Source organism: Nicotiana attenuata, unplaced genomic scaffold (genome assembly GCF_001879085.1).
Source record: "Nicotiana attenuata strain UT unplaced genomic scaffold, NIATTr2, whole genome shotgun sequence".
NCBI classification, from domain to species: Eukaryota; Viridiplantae; Streptophyta; class Magnoliopsida; order Solanales; family Solanaceae; genus Nicotiana; species Nicotiana attenuata.
Window position 1 is genome coordinate 83,362 of NW_017672737.1, and position 20,834 is coordinate 104,195.

At 34.3% G+C, this 20,834-nt stretch overlaps 2 protein-coding genes across 2 annotated transcripts; both read right to left on the reverse strand.

Annotated features, from left to right (window-relative positions):
- Positions 1 to 423: 423 nt before the first annotated feature.
- LOC109214329 (peroxidase 52-like) lies at positions 424 to 3,862 on the reverse strand. The gene is made up of 4 exons (XM_019378242.1): positions 3,583 to 3,862; positions 2,523 to 2,714; positions 2,258 to 2,423; positions 424 to 1,173 (listed from the first exon to the last, which is right to left on the reverse strand). Exons 1-4 carry the CDS (start codon positions 3,793 to 3,795, stop codon positions 779 to 781), a joined length of 966 nt encoding a protein of 321 aa, XP_019233787.1. The 5' UTR covers positions 3,796 to 3,862; the 3' UTR covers positions 424 to 778.
- Positions 3,863 to 12,158: 8,296 nt separating this feature from the next.
- Positions 12,159 to 13,529, reverse strand: LOC109214325. The gene has a single exon (XM_019378239.1). The coding sequence runs from the start codon at positions 13,527 to 13,529 to the stop codon at positions 12,159 to 12,161; it is 1,371 nt and encodes a 456-aa protein (XP_019233784.1).
- Positions 13,530 to 20,834: the final 7,305 nt, after the last annotated feature.

Genomic DNA, 20,834 nt, shown 5'->3' on the forward strand with positions numbered 1-20,834 from the left:
ATATATATCTTACTATTTATAAAGGCACATGAGCCACAAAAATCCTAATAGTAAAGATGGGAGGAGTATCCCCTAGAATATTCTCTACAATGTCTTATCTCTAAAACTCGCCGTTAGTGCCTTTTTAAAGAAAGTGTTCGTCCTCGTCCCTCAGCTGAGTCATTTCGACCTCGTGTTCGTCCTTTGTTGAAAACACACCGATGACGTGTGGCAGCTTTAGTTAGCATGCTAAATTATCATTTTCCAAGTGGTTGGAAGCAATTAAGAGTAAGAATTAATTGGAAGGTTGTGATTATGATGAGTAATTCTTTTTAAGCTAAAGATATGTATCAATGCCTAGCAGGCTAATCAAACGACACTACTAGGGAAATCTTACGAGTGCAATTATTCTGTAAAATACCAAAAGATTTGCAGAAAGATATCTTTTGTTTAACAAAAAGGGTGTTTTTATTCATAATATTCCAATAATGATACAAATACAGTCCTTTACTCTAGAAAATGTGGTACTTTTAAGCTTTAACAAGGTAACAAACATTGAGCCAACATATTAAGAAAGAAACTTGAAAGAAAAGTAAAAAATTGCAAAAAATTAAGAAGTCTCAAAGTTTGCAGTTCTCACACACACACCAAAAAAAAAAGGACAGTATGGTGCACTAAGCTCCCGCTATGTGTCGGGTACGAAAAAGGGTCTCACCATAAAAGTCTATTGCACGCAGCCTTACCCAGCTCACACGGGAGAGTTCACACACGCGCAAAAAAAAAAATATGCTAATCAACATTAATTGATTCCACGGCAATTCTTCCTAATCTCTCCATTAGAACCAGTAAGGGGACGAATATCACCCATCTTAATCATAGCAGTAACAAAATCAGAGCTAAAACTACTAGGATTGTTACTGTAGCCCGTCACAATCGAATCGGCGGATCCACCATTAAAGAGTTGCTGATCAGAGTGAAGAAGACCCTTTTTGTTAACAAGATTCTTGAAATAATTGTTGTCAAATTTGATAGGAGTTTGAAGATCAAGTGGTGCTAAGTTGTTGTCCCCTGAGCCTGAGCTTCTTGGGCAGTTGCTTTGCCTTGTTCGTGCATATGATGCATCCAAATTATTGGTCTCGTTGAATATACGTGGCCTAAAAGATGTACATCTTGCTTGTCCAATTGTGTGAGCCCCTGCACAACACAAACATAAGCATAGTTTATTTTGAGAAAATAATATTGTATAGCTGCTCTTGAAATAATAGCTGAAAATATATGTTTTCTGGTCTAAATATACATTTTTGTATGTTATATACAAAAAATATACAAGCGTTTATACACTTTTTGCGACTACCAGATGTAAATAGTTTCGGCCACAATTTAAAAGTGATCTTTGCCCTTTAATTTTCAGAATTTTCCTCTGTTCTTTGGGGATTATTGGTGTAAGGGCTAAGCAGGGGACATTTATAGTGTGCAATTTTTTTGATTATTGTGTAAGTTTTAATTTGTGATTACCTGTTTTAATATAAATACAGCTAGATTTTGTGAGTTGAGATGAACATACTTTAATAGAACTTGTATGTTCCTTAATCTAGCTTATCCATTATAAGAACTCTGTATAAATTGAGGTACTCTATATGTAATTCCATCATCTTTTTTTTTTTATGGATTGTGAGTATATTTTCCTTTCTACTTGTTGGGGGTTGTATTTTTTTTTTTTTTTTTGGGGGGGGGGGGGGGGGGGGGAAGGGGGGTAGTATGGCAAGCTAGAAGAAATGCTGGTGGAAAGGCTCGGTAAAATTGTTCGAAGGAGGTAGTAGGTATTCGATTAAATAGTCGAGATTTAAGCAACTTGACGAACACTAGTATTTATAAAGAGTTTAAGTTCTATGCATTGACAATATAGAAAAATATCATGAGGTTACTTGAAAGGTGATCACAAGTAACTTTATTTAATAAGTATTGACTGGCAACCTAGAATAATGGTAGTTACACGCTATAAATTATAAAAAAGAAAAACCCTATGCACAAAACACCATGCATTCACGCAAGGTCCGGGAAGGGCCGCACCCCCAAAGGGTGTGATGTAGACAGCCTACCCTAATGCAAGCATTAGTGACTGCTTCCACAACTCGAACCCGTGACTTATAATTCACACAGGGACAACTTTATCGTTGCTTCAAGGCTCCCTTTCAGTATTAAAAAGATTTATATTATTTATGTATATAACTTAAATCCTATAAAAAAAGAAGGGAAATTATGGGAAAAAAGAACAAACCAGATAAAGCAACCATATCTTTAGTGGAAAGGCCAACAGCACTGAAACTTGAGATGAGTCTATTAAGGTTAGAAGTAGCAGGAGGAATGCTACTATTGGCAGCACTTTGGCTTGCAGTTCTAGCATCTCTTCTACCCAATTTTACATTCCAATTAGGACCTCCAAGCTGCATATATACATAATAAGGTCACAAAATTACTCTATATAAACTTAAAATGCAGATGTTTTTACTTGAAAAAGTCTTAATAATATAATTAAAACTTACAATGACAACAGAGTCCCGAGCAGTAACAGCCAAAATATCAGCACAAGAAACAACACCAGGGCACACTTTCTCTACAGCAGATTTGATGTTGCCAATTACTTCAAATCCTCTAGCAGAATTGACATTTGGTGCAGCCCTCTTCTCTCCTGTGAAGCTTGATGTGTCATCGAGGAGTAACGATCCATCGCATCCCTGAAAGGAAAATAATTAAAGAAGAATTAACCTAAATAGTCGCTCATCTAACTGTTTAAACAAAAAATAATCGGTAGATGTATAATATATGTATAATCCATATATAAAACAGTCAGACTTCTCTATAACAGCATCGCTATATAACAGTCATTCACTATAAAAGCCAAGTTTTATATGGAACCAATTTTCATGCTATGTTATAATATATGTTCTCTATAACAATACTTCGCTATAACAGCCAAAAAATCCGGAACGTATGGGGCTATAATAGAGAGGTTTGACTGTATGTGTATAACCATGTATAATCAATTGATAATCAATGTATACTGCTAGGGAAAATAAACAGTGAATTCATCCGGCTATTTCTGTAAAGATCCCTTATCAATTAGACTGCTCGATCTAATCGAGACTGTCACCTTAAATGCATGCAGAAAAGACACAGTTAAAATAGCTATAAAAAAAGGGCAGCAGCCCGGTGCACTAAGCTTCCGCTATGCGTGGGGTATGGGAAGGGCTGGACCACAAGGGTCTATTGTATGCAGTCTTACCCTACATTTATGTAAGAGGCTGTTTTCACGGCTCGAACCCGTAACCTCCTAGTCACATGACAACAACTTTACCAGTTACGCCAAGGTTCGCCCTCAGTTAAAATAACTAACAATTTAAAATATTTGAAAAGTATTTACATAAAACGGGGTCAAAAAGCACCTTCTTTGACTTCCCAAATAGTAATTATGTCACATAAAACCAAAAGAGGGAGTAATATTTTGACTTCAAAATAGCATTCTCCAAAGTAATAAATAATGAAAAAGGAAAAAGGAAAAAGGAAAAAGGAAAAACAAAAGAGGAAATGAAAATGGTAGATTACATTGACGAAGCAATCATGGAAGAATAGACGAAGAAGAGAAGCACCCATTCTTGTTTCCTTGTTAATAGCAGATTGCACTGCTGATTTCACAGTTTGATAGAGTTTAGGACAAGATATTGAGTAGAAACTAGTTGAAAGTTGAGCTGATGAATTTCCAATTAATAAGCTCACAAGGATTAACAAAACTATAGCATTAATCTTTAAAGAAGCCATTAGAGAAAGCTGACTTTAATTAAAGGGATAATTAAAGTCCTTAATTAGATCTAAGGAAAGAAGTGTGTTGTGCACAGAATGTTGAGAAGTGTCAAGTATTTATAGAGAAGTTTTGTAGAGTAGAGAAAGCATTCTCAAGGTAGATGCTTTCGGCAGGTTACCTAACTCAAAGACTAAATTTTGCATGGCTTCCTACGTTTGAAAAAGTAATTAAAGCATGCATACCAATTAGGTTATTACTCCGTCTGTATTATTTTATGTGTTTTAATTTGACTGGATACAAAATTAAAGAATGTAACAAAAATATTTGGAAGTTGTGGTATTAAATTAAAGATTTGTATAACATACAAGAAATAGATTTGAATCTTATGATTTTAAACATGTTTGTGTCATTGTTACAAAGAATGTCATTAATGATAAAATGAGAATGTTAGAAGTTGGAACTAAAAACTTGTTAAAGATAGAGAGACCAGGGCAAAGCCACCTTTAATCGACCATCCTTTGCGAAGATATTACGAAAATTATACTGCATATATAAATAAAATATTAAATTTTAAATGTATATAACATATATTGAACCCCCTTTGTTGGATTTTTTTTTTTTTTTACTTCTTTCAAATTTGAACACTCTTTGGGAAATTTCTGACTTCTCCACTATAGAAATGTTGTATTCTTTTTTAAACAAATTAAATACATGCTTGATACAGAGGTATGTTGACAGTGTAGAGAACTATTAAAATTTAACTGTTATAGCAAATTATAGTCTATAGTCAAACCTCTCTATAACAACATCCCCATATAACAACACTTCACTATAAAAGTCAAGTTTTTTCGGAACCAAATTTCATGTTAGGTTATAATATATGTTCTCTGTAACAGCACTTTGCTATAACATCTAAAAATATTTGAAATAAACGACACTACAACATTTTATGCCTTTGACAACCCTGAAAAAGCGTGGCCTAAACTAGCAAAAAGTGTGGTCTTTGGTCAAAGGCCACACTTTTCGACTTTAGGCAACGCTTTTCTGGGGGTGGCCAAAAGAAGCGTAACCTTTGACCTACGGGCACGCTTTTCAAATGTTACCTTACAAGTCACGCTTAAAAACGTGGCCTATTAGTCAACAAACACAACGCTTGTTACGCCTCATATGGCAACACTTTTATACCCTACAACTATACTACAAAAACGTGGCCTTTATTACCTTTTAGGCCACACTTGTTAACCGTGGCTTTTAAAGGAACACCTACGAAGCGTGGTCTTTGCTTATATACATGCTAGACTTACACACAAATGGCCACACTTTTAAAGCATGACCATTTTGGTTAGGCTACAATTTTTTCTTTTTTAAAATTTTAAAAAATTACAGTTTACTCATGTAATTACAATTATTTCAAGCACATGCATTATTATCATATATTTTGATGATATAAAGAACTAAATTAGCTAATAAATACCAAAAATAATAATCCAAAAGAATACACATACTAATAAAATAATGTGTCAAAATGCCCATTAACAATAAATTTTCCAAAAGTGAAGTATATTCATATAGTATCATGAATATAAGACATCTTAATATCCAAAAATTCTTCGCATTCGCATTACGATCAAAATTGNTTCGCATTACGATCAAATTGACTTTCCGCCACCATTTCCAATTGCATCACCCACTTTCTCCTACACATAAAAAGAAATTAATAATTAGAAAGAAACTAAATTTTGATGCTCGTCAAGAAGAACAAAGACTTTGTATAGTAGCACCATGTTTTGCATATTTTTCAGTCACATACAAAAAACTAAATTTTTTCATAAGAAAAGCAAGAAATGAAGTGAACATAAAACCTGATTAAGTTAGCTAAGCCAAATATTTCGAAGTCCCACAACTGGATATCATGGAAATGTAATACTCCTATATATGATATTATCCAGATGGGATAGAGAAGAAAAAAAATAAGAAGAAGAGGAGCAGTAGCAAAGCAACATACTACACTTAGATCAGATAGCTGAACAACAACAACAATAACAACTATCCAATATAGTCCCAAAGAGTGGGGTCTGTGGAGTGTAATACGTACGCAGGCCTTACCCCCACCCGAAAGGATAGAGAGGCTGTTTCCAATCGACCCTCGGCTCATAAAAGTCATCACATATTTTAAAAAAATTGAGATAGTATTGTTTCAATTTTTTTGAGAATGGAGAATCAAAGAAACAAGAAACAATCAAAACCTACACTATCTTTGTGTGGAAGACTCGTACAATGCTATTAACTTGAGCGCTAGTTGGTCTTGGTTTTTTCCACCTTTGTCCCTAGTGTATTAAGGATACCTTGGTCGTTTAGGGTCTGAAGGAATTGAGTAAAGAGGTTTTACCATAAATTTTCACCTATCTGTATACTAATTTGAAATATATCAATCAAAACATCCAACAATAATTTAATAAATAACCCCTGCACTACTTTCTAACCCAAACTAAAATTAACATAAAAAGATACAATTTCGAACCTTACTTTTCTGCACTACTTTCATCTAAACTAAAATTAACATAAAAAGATACAATTTCGAACCTTACTTTTTCTGCACTACTTTCTAACCCAAACGACCCCTTACTTCATTATTATGTAGAACTAAAAGTCATTTTATAATTCACTAATTTGGACAAAAAGAAAAAAAAAACAAGCCAAAATAATTCAAAATTCTTCAAGAAAATCAAACAAACCACCCCCCACCCCTCACACACACACAAATATACATGTATGTATGTACATAAGATAGCAGACAAATACTTAAAGAAGGACTAATGACGCTGATTTTGGTGTCCAGATCGAAACAGTGAACGGTGCTTTGTGTTTTTAACTAGTTTTAATCTACTCGACTTCCGGTTTAGTAGAAAAGTTCCCGGAAAAGCCAGGGCCATGCATCACCAAAGAAGAAAAAAACTACCAGTTTCTAATGAGGGAGGGGTTGGGAAAAGAGAAATTTCAAAAGTCTTTATGCAACCGAGGGACTCCAAAAATAGCCTTTATACTCATGAGTTTGCATTAAGTCTTTCCAAATGAGTCACTCATAGTGGAAAATGCTGTTATTCTTAGTTGGTGTCATAGTGCATCTCAAATTATCAGAATCTTAGAAAGGTCAGCTCCATGACCACTTTATATTTGGCTCTTCAATAACAATATGAGACAATAGTTCTGTGCTGAATCTAAATCTAAGTTTTGACTAGGCATGAATGATCACCACAAACAGAATCTTAGTTCCTAAAATGATCATTGAACTGCTTGAAATTATCTAAACAACCACCAAAATTGTTGCACAGCTCCAACCAAAAACGCCTAACTAAATGCAAACCTAGACAACCATACAAAGTGGCCACAAACTCTAGTGAAGCACCTCTAAACTTCAGCTCTAAATCAGCCCCAAAACGACCCCAACTATACCCNGAGAAGGTTGGTTAGATCCGACAAATCCTGGTATATCTGAACTAAAAAGTTCAGGATTGTTTTGCACAAATAGATTAAAGCAATGACGCATTTGCCTCAATTCTTGCATTTCTTCTCTCATTTCTTGCATTTCTGCTTTCAAGGTAGAGACTTCATTGTTATGCTTTTGTTGGATCTTATTGATTTCATCGTCTTTTTTAAGAGAACTTGTTGTCACTGATCTTCCATAGCATCGTATTCGACCAGGTTGCTCCTTTCCAAACACTGCTCTAAATGCTTCATTCGATGATTCCCCAGCGTTTTGACGGTTCTGAAGTTCAGACTGCCAAAAAAAAAATTATGAGAACCATATAAAGAATCTAAGCCCCAGAAAATGTATTAGTTTCAACATGACTTACTATTGCAATTTGAGCATCTTCATGAACTTGCTTCCCTTGTTTTGTACGAGTTGCAATAAACATTTCAGACTTAGATGGTTCCTCGTTGTTCTCTTTACTTGCACGCTAAAAATTATACTAGAGAAATAAATAACAAACATAAATGTATTCAAAAAAAGTATGTAAAGAAATGAAAGCCATATTTTTCACAAAGTATCGAACAAATACCAGTGCCACTCGTACTCTTGCAAAATTAATAGGTCCCATCCGATGCCTCCACTTTTGTTTTTTTCTATTTTCAGAATTTAATTTGCACATGGCCTAGCACCAAAAGAAGTTTACCAATTAGTAAATCAAAAAGGAAAAAAAATATAATGCAACAATATGTTCAAGAGTAGAAATGCACAGTTTAATCTCACTTGAACATCTGAATTCCTCCAATACTCTATCAATTGGAGGAATTGAACTTCTGGTATCTCAGCGGGACGTTGTTTTAGCATATCTTCAATAGTATGATACCCATCAAAATGATTCTTCTTAATATTACTCTTGTGTCGCCTCCAAGCATCGCGAAGACCATCCATCACCCATTTCTTTCCTTCTGCTGGAATGATGAACTTGGTCTATGCAAAATAACATATATGTTATCTTCGTTTAGTAAGAAATACAATAAGATACACAATTGAAAATTGATCGTTCTTACATTGATATATTCTCACATTCGTTGTTTAATATCATCAGAGACAGCATGCCAGCTAGTGAACAACAAGGTGATAAATCTGGGATTCCTGGCAATTGTTCCTATAAAGTTGCTTAACTCAGACACTCTTTTGCCGGTTGGTCCAACAGCTTGTCCTTTATCAAATGTCACTTCCTGTCTTTCCTCAAAGTTTCTTGCATGAATTATCTTGCATTTTGTTTGACCTCGAACTTTCTTCTTATCTGATGTCCCTAATGTAAAAACCAAGACATAAGGAAAAGAATACAATAAACATACAAAATTAATAGGTTTAAAATATACCACCCGTAGCAGAATCAATGTCCATAGCTTCGTCTCTAACACACTCATCCTCGCCAACTTCTTCTTGTGCAGCAAAATCATCCAATTCTAGATTATGCTCATCAACTAGAGGGGAGGGCATAGATCTGAAACCATCTACTGGTTGATTATCAGGTTGTTTTTCTCCACTCACATATATTCCATTTTTTTCTAGAAAATGGTCAAGACTCGTTGCCGATAAGACCGGCTTCCTCTTCACTTTTTTGCAAATTTCTCCTTCTCCTTGTCTTCTTTCAATCATATGTGAAGTGTTAAGAGCTTCCTTCGAAGACAACTGGATTATGGATTTCTGCATAGGTAATTTTCCATTTCCTTGCTGTTGAAAGGACTCCTCAAGTTGAATTAACCTTTATCTACTTTGTCCTTCTCTTGCATTAGATATTGTAGGCATATGATGCTTCCGTTTATGAGTTACTGGTGCTTGCTCTTTCACAATTCTATGCTCTTTATCATGAGCTAGTTTTTCTTTCTTAATCTGAAATTGCTTGGCTAATTCAGCACTTGATCGAAACTGAAAATCAAAACATATCTTCTTCATAGGACTTTGAGCTTTGTTTGGATTCAAACCCTTTTTCTTTGCTCCTGCATTCATTCTTCATAAAGAGGGGAAAAAATTAATTAGAAAATAGCGAAAATGCGGAATGCAGAAAGCAAAAAATGCCAAAATAATGTGTAGAAATACAGAAAATACAGAAACGTTATGCAAAAAATGCAATAACACTGTGAAGAAATGCAGAATCGCTATGCAAAAATGCAAAAACTGTAGAAATGCAGCACAAAAAATGCAGAAATACTGTGCAGAAAATGCTAAAACGCTGTGCAGAAATTGACGGAACGCCACACGAAAATGCAGAACACTGTGCAGAAATTCTAAAATAATGTGCAGAAATGCAGAAACACAGTGCAGAAATGCAAAAACACTGTGCAGAAATGCAGAAAACGCATAAAAACTGTGCAGAAATGCAGAAAATGCAAAAACACTGTGCAGAAATGCAGAAAACGCATAAAAACTGTGCAGAAACTGTGCAGAAATGCAGAAAACGCATAAAAACTGTGCAGAAATGCAGAAAGTGCAGAAACACTGTGCAGCTTCGCAGAAATACTAAACACTGTGTAAAAGTACAGAAAATGCAGAAACACGGTGCAGATTCGCAGAAATACTATGCGAAATGCTGAAACACTGTGCAAAAATGCAGAAAATGCAGAAATACGGTGCAGAATCGCAGAAACTTTGTGCATAAATGCTGAAACTAATGAATTTAGAAAATATAAGTAAATCGAGAAGAGAACATAAGAAGCGAATAAATGAATAATAGAAATAGATGAAATAATCAAGAGAGCATCGACAAGCAAATGTCATCAGTTTGACATCTAAAGCATGAGTTTATAATATCTCTCTAGTTGTTAATGAAACAATAATTGAACTATTTTTCTAGATGAACTTATTACTAGCATTCAACTTCTAAATTAGAATCAAATTCATGATGTATCCTCAACATCGAACTCATCTTTCGATTCAATTTCAGCTTCTTGAGCACGATATCCTTCTGGAGGCACATCAATTATGGTTGCAGGTACGTCACTCCTTACTAAGACAACTTCACCATCATCATTCGGTATAGATGGGCTCATCGAATTTTCATACGGCTCATTTTCATAACAGTAGGGAACATCAGATTCATATTGGTCACTTATGTTAAACAAGTCTCTCGGGACAGTCTTCATAATATAATGTTTGTCTTGATCATATGGATCTTGTACATAGAAGCATTGGTGTGCTTGTGATGCTAGCACGAAGGGCTCTTCTTGGTAGCATTTCTTGTTGAAGTAGACATAAGTAAGACCATAAGTATCTTCTTCAGCCTCATACCAGTCACACTTAAACAACACAACCTTAAAATGTCCAAAATAATCTAACTCAACGATATCAATTATTCTACCATAATAAGTCAAATTTGCATCAACCAGATTTTTATCCTTGGAGCTTGCAAAACTTTTAGTTAATGCAACTAATGTAACACCACTATTTTGTGTTGTACGCCTTGCATCACGCTGCCTCGTATGGAATCTATATCCATTAATGAGATACCCAGAATATCTTTTAGCAATTGTATTTGGTCCTCTAGATAATTGTTTTATAAAATCAGGCACCTCCTCATGCATAATACGACTTTCGAACCACTGGGAGAAGTTTTGACTATGACTCTTGGCCTTGCTCCATTTAGATCTTCGCTCATGACTATTAACTTCAAGCTCATGCTCTCTACACATCAAGTATTATTTTTTGTTAGCAAAAATTATATAAAATAATTTTAAAATTATCCATATAAAAGAAAATACTACAAATGAGTTAAATTACCTAATATATTCTTGAATTTCATCACAATTTTTCAATATGTATCTATGTGCTTGACTTAGTGACTTGTCATCTAGATCATCTGGGACACCCTTTTTTCCTCCTAAAGGACATCCTTTGTTTGGGAACATACTACAAGTTTGCTCATCTGCTGAACCACAATCATCATTGTTTCGCGGTCTTCTATTAAATCTGGTATGTACACCCCCATGTAAGTATCTAGAGCATAAATTTAGACATTCTTCAACCAAGTATGCCTCAGCAATAGATCCTTCTGGATGATTTTTGTTGCGAACATATGACTTGTACCTACACATAAATCTTTCGGGAGGATACATCCATCGACATTGAACTGGACCTCCAAATCTTACCTCGTTCGGCAAATGAATAGGCAAATGAACCATTATATCAAAAAAACAAGGAGGAAAAATTCGCTCCAATTGATTTTCTGTTTCTCGAATCTCTTCTTCCAAACAATCTAGATCTTCCAATGTGATAACTTTTTGACATAAACGGCGAAAAAAGGAACTTAGACGAATCAAAGGAATAGCAACATGATCAGGAGTATGCTTTTAATTGGTATTGGCAACAAATAATACAACNGCGTTTATTATTCACGTTTTGAATGAGTATAAGTGTTCAGTTGACAAATGTCTAACTTTGGGGACCGGCATGACAAAGTGGGAGAAGTACAGGTGCCATTTAGGCTATTTCTGCCTTAAAAAGTTTTGCAACTCATCCATGACTCCTCTGTCATTTCCTTCCCCACGTCTCTCACGTACCAACCCCACATCCCATTTCCGTCACACACATACACACACACGACCCTCCACCTCTCCACTCTTCACGTCTTTCACTCTAGCATGCAAACTGAATTCCTCAACTTCATTTCAAAATACACGTTCCTTACTACAAATTGGAGGGGCAAAAATAAATAAAAAACTACCAATATTCTTCTATATAAAGAGAACATTTAGCAACAAGAGAGGAGACTCGGCAATCTAACCAAAAGGAAAATATTATATGCAGAGAAACATTAGCTTTAGGAGATTTAAAAGGAGGAAGAATTTTATTTGGAAAAAGTAGAGTTCAGTCCAGTTTCAAGATCCGATTTGCGGTTAAAATTGTCGCTCATATATTGTATATGGGCAGAAAAACACGATGATCCATGTAACACATTTTCCGACTATGTTTTAGATAGCAAGAATTAGTGCCATAATTACAACATGGACAATCCAATTTTCCTTTTGTACTCCACCCAGATAACATAGCATAGGCAGGAAAGTCACTAATTGTCCACATAAGAGCTGCTCGCATTTGAAAGGTTTGATTTCTTGAAGCATCATATGTGTCAACTCCTAACTCCCACAATACCTTCAACTCTTCTATTAGTGGTTGCAAATAAATGTCAATATCATTTCCAGGAGATCTCGGCCCAGATATATGCAACGAAAGCATGCAATATTCTTGTTTCATGCACATCCAAGGAGGTAAATTATAAACCATTAAGACAACTGGCCATGTGCTATGAGATATGCTCATGGTCCGAAATGGATTGAATCCATCACTTGCCAAGCCAAGTCTCAAATTGTGAGAATCTTTTGCAAAATCTGGATGAAGGCTATCAAAGTCTTTCCATGCTTGGCCGTCGGCAGGATGCCTTAACTTTCCATCTTTAGACCGCTCCTCGTCATGACATCTCAATTTATCTGCCGTCTTTGAGCACAGCCGTTTGAGTCTAGGAATTAATGGAAAGTGTCTCAAAGTTTTAGCAGCAACACGATGAGCTTTTTTGGAAGGCTCAAGCTCGCTATCTACTTCAGGATATTCAATGTATCGAGAAGCTCCACAAACAAGGCAATATTCATCACTTTTACGATCATTCCAAAATAACATGCAGTCATTGGGACATGCATCAATTTTCTTATAATCAAGACCTAGATTCTTTACAAAAGACTTGGAATTGTTGCAGGATAAAGGAATGTTCAACTCGGGCATCGCCTCTTTCAATAACTCTAAGAGGGAAGTAAAGGACTCATTGCTCCATCCATGTAGACACTTCAACAAATATAGACGGATCGTGAATGATAATTTAGAGAATCCTTTACAACCAGGATATAATTCTTGACTTGCCTCGTCAACTAAGTTATAGAATTTTTTGGCATCTTCATTTTGGCATTCATCAACTCCTTGTGCAACATATCTAAATTGATCATTCAACAACCCATCAATGTCATCATATGAATTATCTTCATCCATATCATCATTAACATCCATTGGAATTTCCCATTCACCATGATTAATCCATCTTGTATAACCTTTAACAAAACCATTGCATATTAAATGATCATAAACTACATTCCTTCGATACCAAGGGATGTTACAACACTTTGCACACGGGCATTGAATTTCTTCGCCCTGAGGATCTCCATCAGAATAAGCGAAGTCCAAAAAATGTTGAACACCATCAATATACTCTTTGCTATACCTTGGTAAATCCATCCAAGCCTTGGAAGGATCATTTGAAAACCTAAAATCAATGGTGATATTGGATTTCAAAATACAGATTTATTTAAGTGTTAAATATACTTGACAAATATACCCTAAAAATAACGAGTAATTTTTCAAAATCGGTTGTTCTATAGCTATGTTGCTCGGACTCTCCGAAAATATCACCTGTGCATGTCGGAGTCTCCAAAAATAGTGTATTTTTGGAGAATCCGACACGGGTGCGACAGTATTTTGGAGAGTCCGCGTAACATAGTTCTAGTAATAATCTAATAGCATAATGAAAAAATAAAGAGAATAAGAATTTCTTACCTAGTCATGACACTTATCTTAGGCCAAACACAACTTCAAGTTCACCATAGGTAATCTAGCAGAGGTTATAAAAATTATCAAAAGTTATACATATAAAATTTAACACATGAAAATATAGTTCCATTATATCAAAAGTTATACTGAAATGATGTGCAGATTTACTGAAACACTGTGCAAAAATACAGAAATTGCAAAAATACTGTGCAGATTCGCAGAAATACTATGCAAAAATGCTGAAACACTGTGCAAAAATGCAGAAAATGCAGAAACACAGTGCAGAAAACGCAAAACCACTGTGCAGAAATGCAGAAATTGCCCAAACACTGTGCAGAAATGCAGAAACTCTGTGCAGATTCCAAAAATAGTGTGCAGAAATGCAGAAAACGCATAATCACTGTGCAGAAACGCAGAAATTACTGAAATGATGTGCAGATTTGCTGAAACGCTGTGCAGAAATACAGAAAATGCAAAAAACACTGTGCAGATTCGCAGAAATACTATGCAGAAATGCTGAAACACTGTGCAAAAATGCAGTGTAGAAATGCAGAAAACGCAGAAACACTGTGCAGAAACGCAGAAATTGCCGAAACGCTGTACAAAAATGCAAAAACATTGTGCAGAATCGTAGAAACTTTGTGCATAAATGCTGAAACAAATGAACTTAGAAAATATAAAACAAATCGAGAAGAGAACATAAGAAGCGAACAAATGAATAATAGAAATAGTTGAAATAGACAAGAAAGCATCGACAAGCAAATTTTTACGAGATACTAAACTAGCCAAAGCGTAACTCAACAAAGCAAAGCAAGACTATACTACAGACAAAGGAAATAGTGCAAACAAAGGATTTAAGATTACTTATATGAGAACAACAATACAAAGAGATTAATCATCTATAATACTAACATACTGTAGTTTCTCTTCCTTTTTTTGAGAATTGTAAAAACACAATTTAGTTACATGTTTAATTTTTGTACCTGGATGGTATGCTTATTGTCTGAAGATCTTTGTACTTCTTGGTCAGACCATGGCCAATGATGTATACCTGTTATAAAAAAATAAAACAAACAAAACCGGTTTAAAGCTTCAGGTTCATGCCACCAGAATTGTTTCTACATTAAATTTGTAAACTCATCTCAAACATAAATTCAAAGGAATTGTGTCCTCTTAAAATATTCGAGTTCTTCAATTAAAAATAGAAGTTTTAGCTTTATTCAAGTCAATCAAGCTGAGTTTCACCGAAGAAATACGGTGTAGCTGAATTCGTGAGTTTCACAACATTACATCATTTAAGTGGACATTTCAAATATCATCGGCAATCTCTACTCTTCCTTTGTTATCCAAGAGATACAAAAGAAATTGAAACAAATGCATTATCAAAAATATAAAAATATTAAAATTTAGGTGAAGTTTGTTAGACAATAAAGCAGTATAACAAATTCTAATAAGAACGATTTTAAACCTTTTATGTGAAATCCACAACAAGTCTATCCTTACACAGATACATTAAAAGTGTTGCCGTAGGCCAATTTTGTTGCAGTGCGATTTTGTTATAGAGAAGTTTGACTCTATTACACGAGTAATAATATCAAGCTTGATATGATGAGTGACCACTTTTTGTAAGTCAACTTAATCTGTCTTTACACTATAGTACACAGAACTTCATGTTAGGTGAATTACAGATTGATTGATTTCTTGATAATTAAGTGGTATAACTTATAACTGTGTGTGACAACTACAAGGAAATAAAAAAGTTTGAATTTTTGGGAGTTAAATATGTAAATTTTCCAGGTAGGGACCCACACAAACACAATAATCTTATGATTTGGTAAAGACTAATTAAAGACACGGCAGAGTAAAGGTACATAGTGGACTTTTGCGACATTGGTTATCGCTTAAAGTAGATGCATTGACTTGTGTTTTGCATGGTTTAATTAAAGAAACAACTTTTAGTTAATTAGAATTATCGAAGAATCCTTGATTTGGAAAATGGGAAAGCTAAAACAAGAAAAGATTGAAAATATTCTCAAAGAATTTAGGTTATATATACAGTAAGTGTAAAAATTCTTTGCATGATCAATGTAGTTTAGTTTATAAATGATAACCAACTAAATATTATTTTTATCAGGTTACTTACGCAATTGCCGTATATAATCAATATCTAATGAAGAATAAATCTCATATGTTACCTCATTAGGCCATAAACTCTATAAACCGGTCCTCCCTGCACCTATTAGGTTAGCGTATTCTCTTTTCGATCTTTTTTCATCACTAAAAATGGCGGTAACGAAAGTTAGAGTAAATAACTTATTTTCTGTAATAATATCTTCCGCATCAGGTATGTTTCCCTATAATTAACGTTATCTATGCAACATTATGAAGTTCAAGATCCTAAATATATGTTTGATTCATGCACTAAAGACTTAAGTTTACAATTTTTGCCTAATGATACAGGTGCATTGTTCCTAGATAAAGAGCAATACAACACCCTTTAATTCTGGGCTCTGACTAATCTATAGTTTTTTTATTAAGTAGATCGAAATTACCATGAAATTGATATTCCAAAGCTTTTTATAATTTCTTCCGTAAGGATTAGTTTCTTGTGCTATAAGGAAGATACATAAAGTTGCAAGAAATCTTTTGCTTTTGAGATATAGAATATATCATATACTCGTGCATTCACATTATAATATTGTGAATTTGTGATTATACTTTTCCTGAGCCGAAAGTATATTGGAAATCGTTTTTTTACCTTCGGGGTAAGACTGCATACACACTACTCCCTTTCGAACATTATATTTGATTTGTTGTTGTTGTACTCGTACATTCACACGGGAAACCACCAATTCTAAGAGACTGCATACTAAATCTGACTTGTTCCAACTAATTTTAACGAATTGATGTTATTTTTTACCAAAAAAAAAAAAACATTCAGATAAGTTCTGGATTCCTACAACATAATAACTGAGAGTTTACAATCAAATATTTAATAGATTTCTTATGCAAAAACAAGGCCCGAGCAAAAATTACTAAATTCACGTGAACTCAAAATTTATAAGCTAGGGGCGCCCCTGATTGGGATTTATTAAGCTAACAAAAAGTGCCAAGCTGCATGCATTACCTAAACAAAATAAATTTGACTTGTTCCGACTAATTCTAACGAATTGATGTTACATTTTACCGAATAAAAAAAGGTTACTTTGTTGTTTGTTAACGTGCCGTTGAAGATAGAGACGGATTCACGATTTAAAGTTTATGAATTACTATAATAATCTCAAGTTAAAATACATAATATTTAAATTTACAATTAGATATTTAAATATTTAGTAAATATTTTAATGCAAATACATTACCAACGTAAAAATTATCGGATTCACGTGAATTGAATTCATACCTTATAAGTTAGGCCTGCCCCTAACCGGGGATATGAAGATAACAAAAAGCTGCATGCATTACCTAAACTTTAAAATAATTATTTTAGGGAAGGTCAGCATTTACGGCAGCGATTTTATGTAGACAAACAAAGAGCTGAAAAGGTGAAAGATTGATTAGTCAATTAGAAAATTAATTTACTTTACCAACTTATTGTTATAGGAATATTTACTTTTTTACGACTATGCCTAAGAGGAACTTTAAATTGACGTATCCCTCCAGTCCTCGCTATTAAAAAAATTAGTTAACTGAGCCAACTTATTGTATATTTACTTTCCTCTGGAGCTATGAAGAACTTTGAATTGACTTAGCCTTCCTCGTTTCTTATTTTATTTTTTTATTGAAAGTTTAATCTGTTAAGAAAAGCACAAATATTTTCAGAACTAAGCTTATAGAATTACCTTATCAACTCCCATTCAATTTCGACATAAACCTTTGCCTTTTTCTTTTCTAACTTTTTTTTTTTACAAAATCTGAAAAGCGGAACGGAGAATTTTTTTTTTTTTTTTTTTGTAGACCCGCAAGACGGTACAGTTGAATTTATACGTAATTTTTAGACAAGTGAATTAATTTGATCCTTAAATAACAAGATAAATGAAGGAATATGTAATACTTAGCCTTGATGAAGACGAGATGAAAGGAAAGCGAAGCCTCCGGGGACAACAGTAGTAAGAACAATAATAAGAGCAAAAAATGAGAAGATAAAATTGTATATAGCTTTGAGTAGATTGTAGTACTAGTTTGCCAGGAAATCCGTCCCCTTACAATGATAACAAAGCTCATTATTTATAGCTACGTCTAGGAAACAAGGTCCTGGTGCTCTTCTTTAATGTCAATTATGAGGGCCGTTAATGAAGATGTAACGGCGAGATTAAATGACAAATTCATTGTAACGGGCAGTGCACTTAATGACATGGGATATTCTCCATTAATGTCATAGGACGGAAGGTATTTATTGTCTCTTTATGAGTCTCACTCCCCACGGTGCCAAAAGAGATAATTGACCTCGGTTCCGTGTGTCATATTTTAATCAGCCACCTAGCATAGCATATTTTACCCTATACGATAGCCCCCTGCTTTCCGGTTACATAACTTTGTGTTACCGGAAAGTTGGTAGAAACACTCTTTTGGCGGGAATTACTATGATTCCTTTTGAAGGCTTCTCACGGTTGATTAGACGCACACCTCTCCGCATTTATAGCCCCAAACATGCGTCATCCTACGATTCAACATAACTTTTGCCGGTTATCGAGATAATCATGGCTTTGAATTTAGCCGCCAAAATTTTTACTTATACGCATAAACCTTCTCCCCTTATACTTCATAACTTTCCAAACTTTCTAAAATCTTTCTTGCTGTTACTCAACCTTTATGCAAATCCCTTCAAACAAAAAAATCTTTTCTTTTATCCAAATGGCTTCTTCCTCCAAGAACGTTAGCTTTTCAAAGGGCAAGAGTAAAGCTGAAGACGTTGCTCCTCCAATGGTGGATTCTATCATCCCTAAAAGTCTTGTTACAACAAAAGACTTTGAAGAGAAATTTTCTTCGGCTCTCTCTACAATTATAATTATTTTCTATAATTATAATATTTTTCGCATCAGGTATGTTTCCCTACAATTAACGTTATCTATGTAAGATTATGAAGTTCAAGATCCTGAATATATATTTGATTCATGCTCTAAATTAGATTTAAGTTTACAATTCCTGTTTAATGATACAGGTGCATTGTTCCTAGAAAAAGAGCAATTACTTTTGACTAAGAGACAACACAATTATATCTAAGTTCTGGGCTCTGACTAATCTATAGTTTTTTAAAGTAGATCGAAATTACCATGAAATTCATAATATTCCTAAGCTTTTTATTTCTTCCATAAGGATTGTTTTCTTGTGCTATAAGGAATACATAAAGGTGCAAGAATCTTTTGCTTTTGAGATATATATCATATACTCGTGCTTTCACATTACAATGTTGTGATTATGATTTTTTTGAGCCAAAAGTATATTGAAAAATGTCTTTTTACTTTTGAAGTAAGACGATAAGCACGTAAGCTTTGACCCGTGCAACTTTAAAAGTAGTATTTCAAAAGTATTTACTTATTTTCATTTTTGAAAGAATTTCTATCAACTTTTAATTTTAATTTTAAAACATAAGTTTAAAATACACAAAAAATAGTTTTATAATATTTCTTCTCTTATTATATATCTTTTTTTTTATTTAAGCTTATTAGTATTTTATAATGATAATATTTATAACATTTAAAAAAATACCAAAAATATTTTACTCTAATCTATAGTTTTTTTTAATAATTTATTCTTATTAACTAAGATTAATTAGTATATTTGGGTAGTATTAATATTTTTATTTTTATTTTTGTTCAACGAGAAAGAATTGAATTTGGGCCAATTGAGAGTTCTTTTTCGGATTTTAGTGTCACAGCAAGACAAAGACTCATTCTTCCCAATCTTTTTAATTCCAAACCCTTTCCTCACCCATCAAACCCCTCCCTTAATCATAGTCACTGATCTACTTTCATCCAATGGTCCATATCAACTCTTACACCCATACAAAAAAATCAAATTAAAAAAACCTAATCTCCTAATTCTAAGGACCCTAGCGGCAGCCCACTCCCAAAGATCTGATTCCCCTTCTATATCTGATCTTCCTCAAAAAAGAGAATAGCCCCCACCAAAAATCGCCGGAACCCAGCGCCCCCCTTCAGATTTTAGGAATCTTCTCCCAAAAGATTAAAAAAGGATACACACACACGTAGAAATAGAGAGAGCAGCCGCCACCAGCAGCTGTCCAAACCTTCACTGTTTCAGCCATCGAAACCATCCAAAAAGCCACATTCTTCACCAACCAAACTCCAAAAACGAGCAGCTCCTTCATACCTGTCAACCGCTACAAAACTAGCCGGGTTTAAGGTCGTAGTTCGATCTCGCCGGTGAGGTCTCCGTTTAAAGGTTTCGGTTCCGGTCAGAGGTTCATTCTCGTTCGAATTTTGAAGGAAACAATCAAGCAGTTGTAAAGGTCCACTCTCTTCTACTTCTAAATATATTTTGTACTTTGGCTAGCTTTAGCGGTGCTTCATGGATTTACCCGTTTAATTATGTTAATGTGAGAGAAACGGAACTACGTTGGCCACGTTAATTTTGATAGTTTCTGTTTCCATTAATGTGTTAATGAAGGTTCTGTTTCGATGAACTTTAGTACTAAAGATTTGGTAAGGTTCCGTTTACATTAATGTGTATCTTATAGCCCGTTTGGCCAAGCTTTTAAAATAACTTATTTTGAGAAGTGATTTTGTCAAAAGTACTTTTTAAAAAATTGTTTTTGGTGAGAAGCAGTTTGTGTTTGGTTAGTTAATTTGAAAAGCACTTTTGAGCAGTAATTAGTGTTTGATCAAGCTTTTGAAAACTGCTTCTAAGTGTATTTTTCTCAAAAGTGGTTCTCAGAAAAGTGCTTTTGGAGAGAAGTTATTTTTTTCTGCTTCTCCAAAACTACTTCTGCTTCTCCTCAAAAGCACTTTTTTTTTCTTCCAAAAGCTTGACCAA

Excerpts from the sequence above, each read along its gene's own strand:
- LOC109214329 (XM_019378242.1), bottom strand. The coding sequence starts at position 3,795 with ATGGCTTCTTTAAAGATTAATGCTATAGTTTTGTTAATCCTTGTGAGC. Across the intron at positions 2,424-2,522 it reads CTCGGGACTCTGTTGTCATT|CTTGGAGGTCCTAATTGGAA; the intron begins GTAAGTTTTAAT and ends GTATATATGCAG. Across the intron at positions 1,174-2,257 it reads AGATATGGTTGCTTTATCTG|GGGCTCACACAATTGGACAA; the intron begins GTTTGTTCTTTT and ends TGTGTTGTGCAG.
- LOC109214325 (XM_019378239.1), bottom strand. The coding sequence starts at position 13,529 with ATGGATTTACCAAGGTATAGCAAAGAGTATATTGATGGTGTTCAACAT.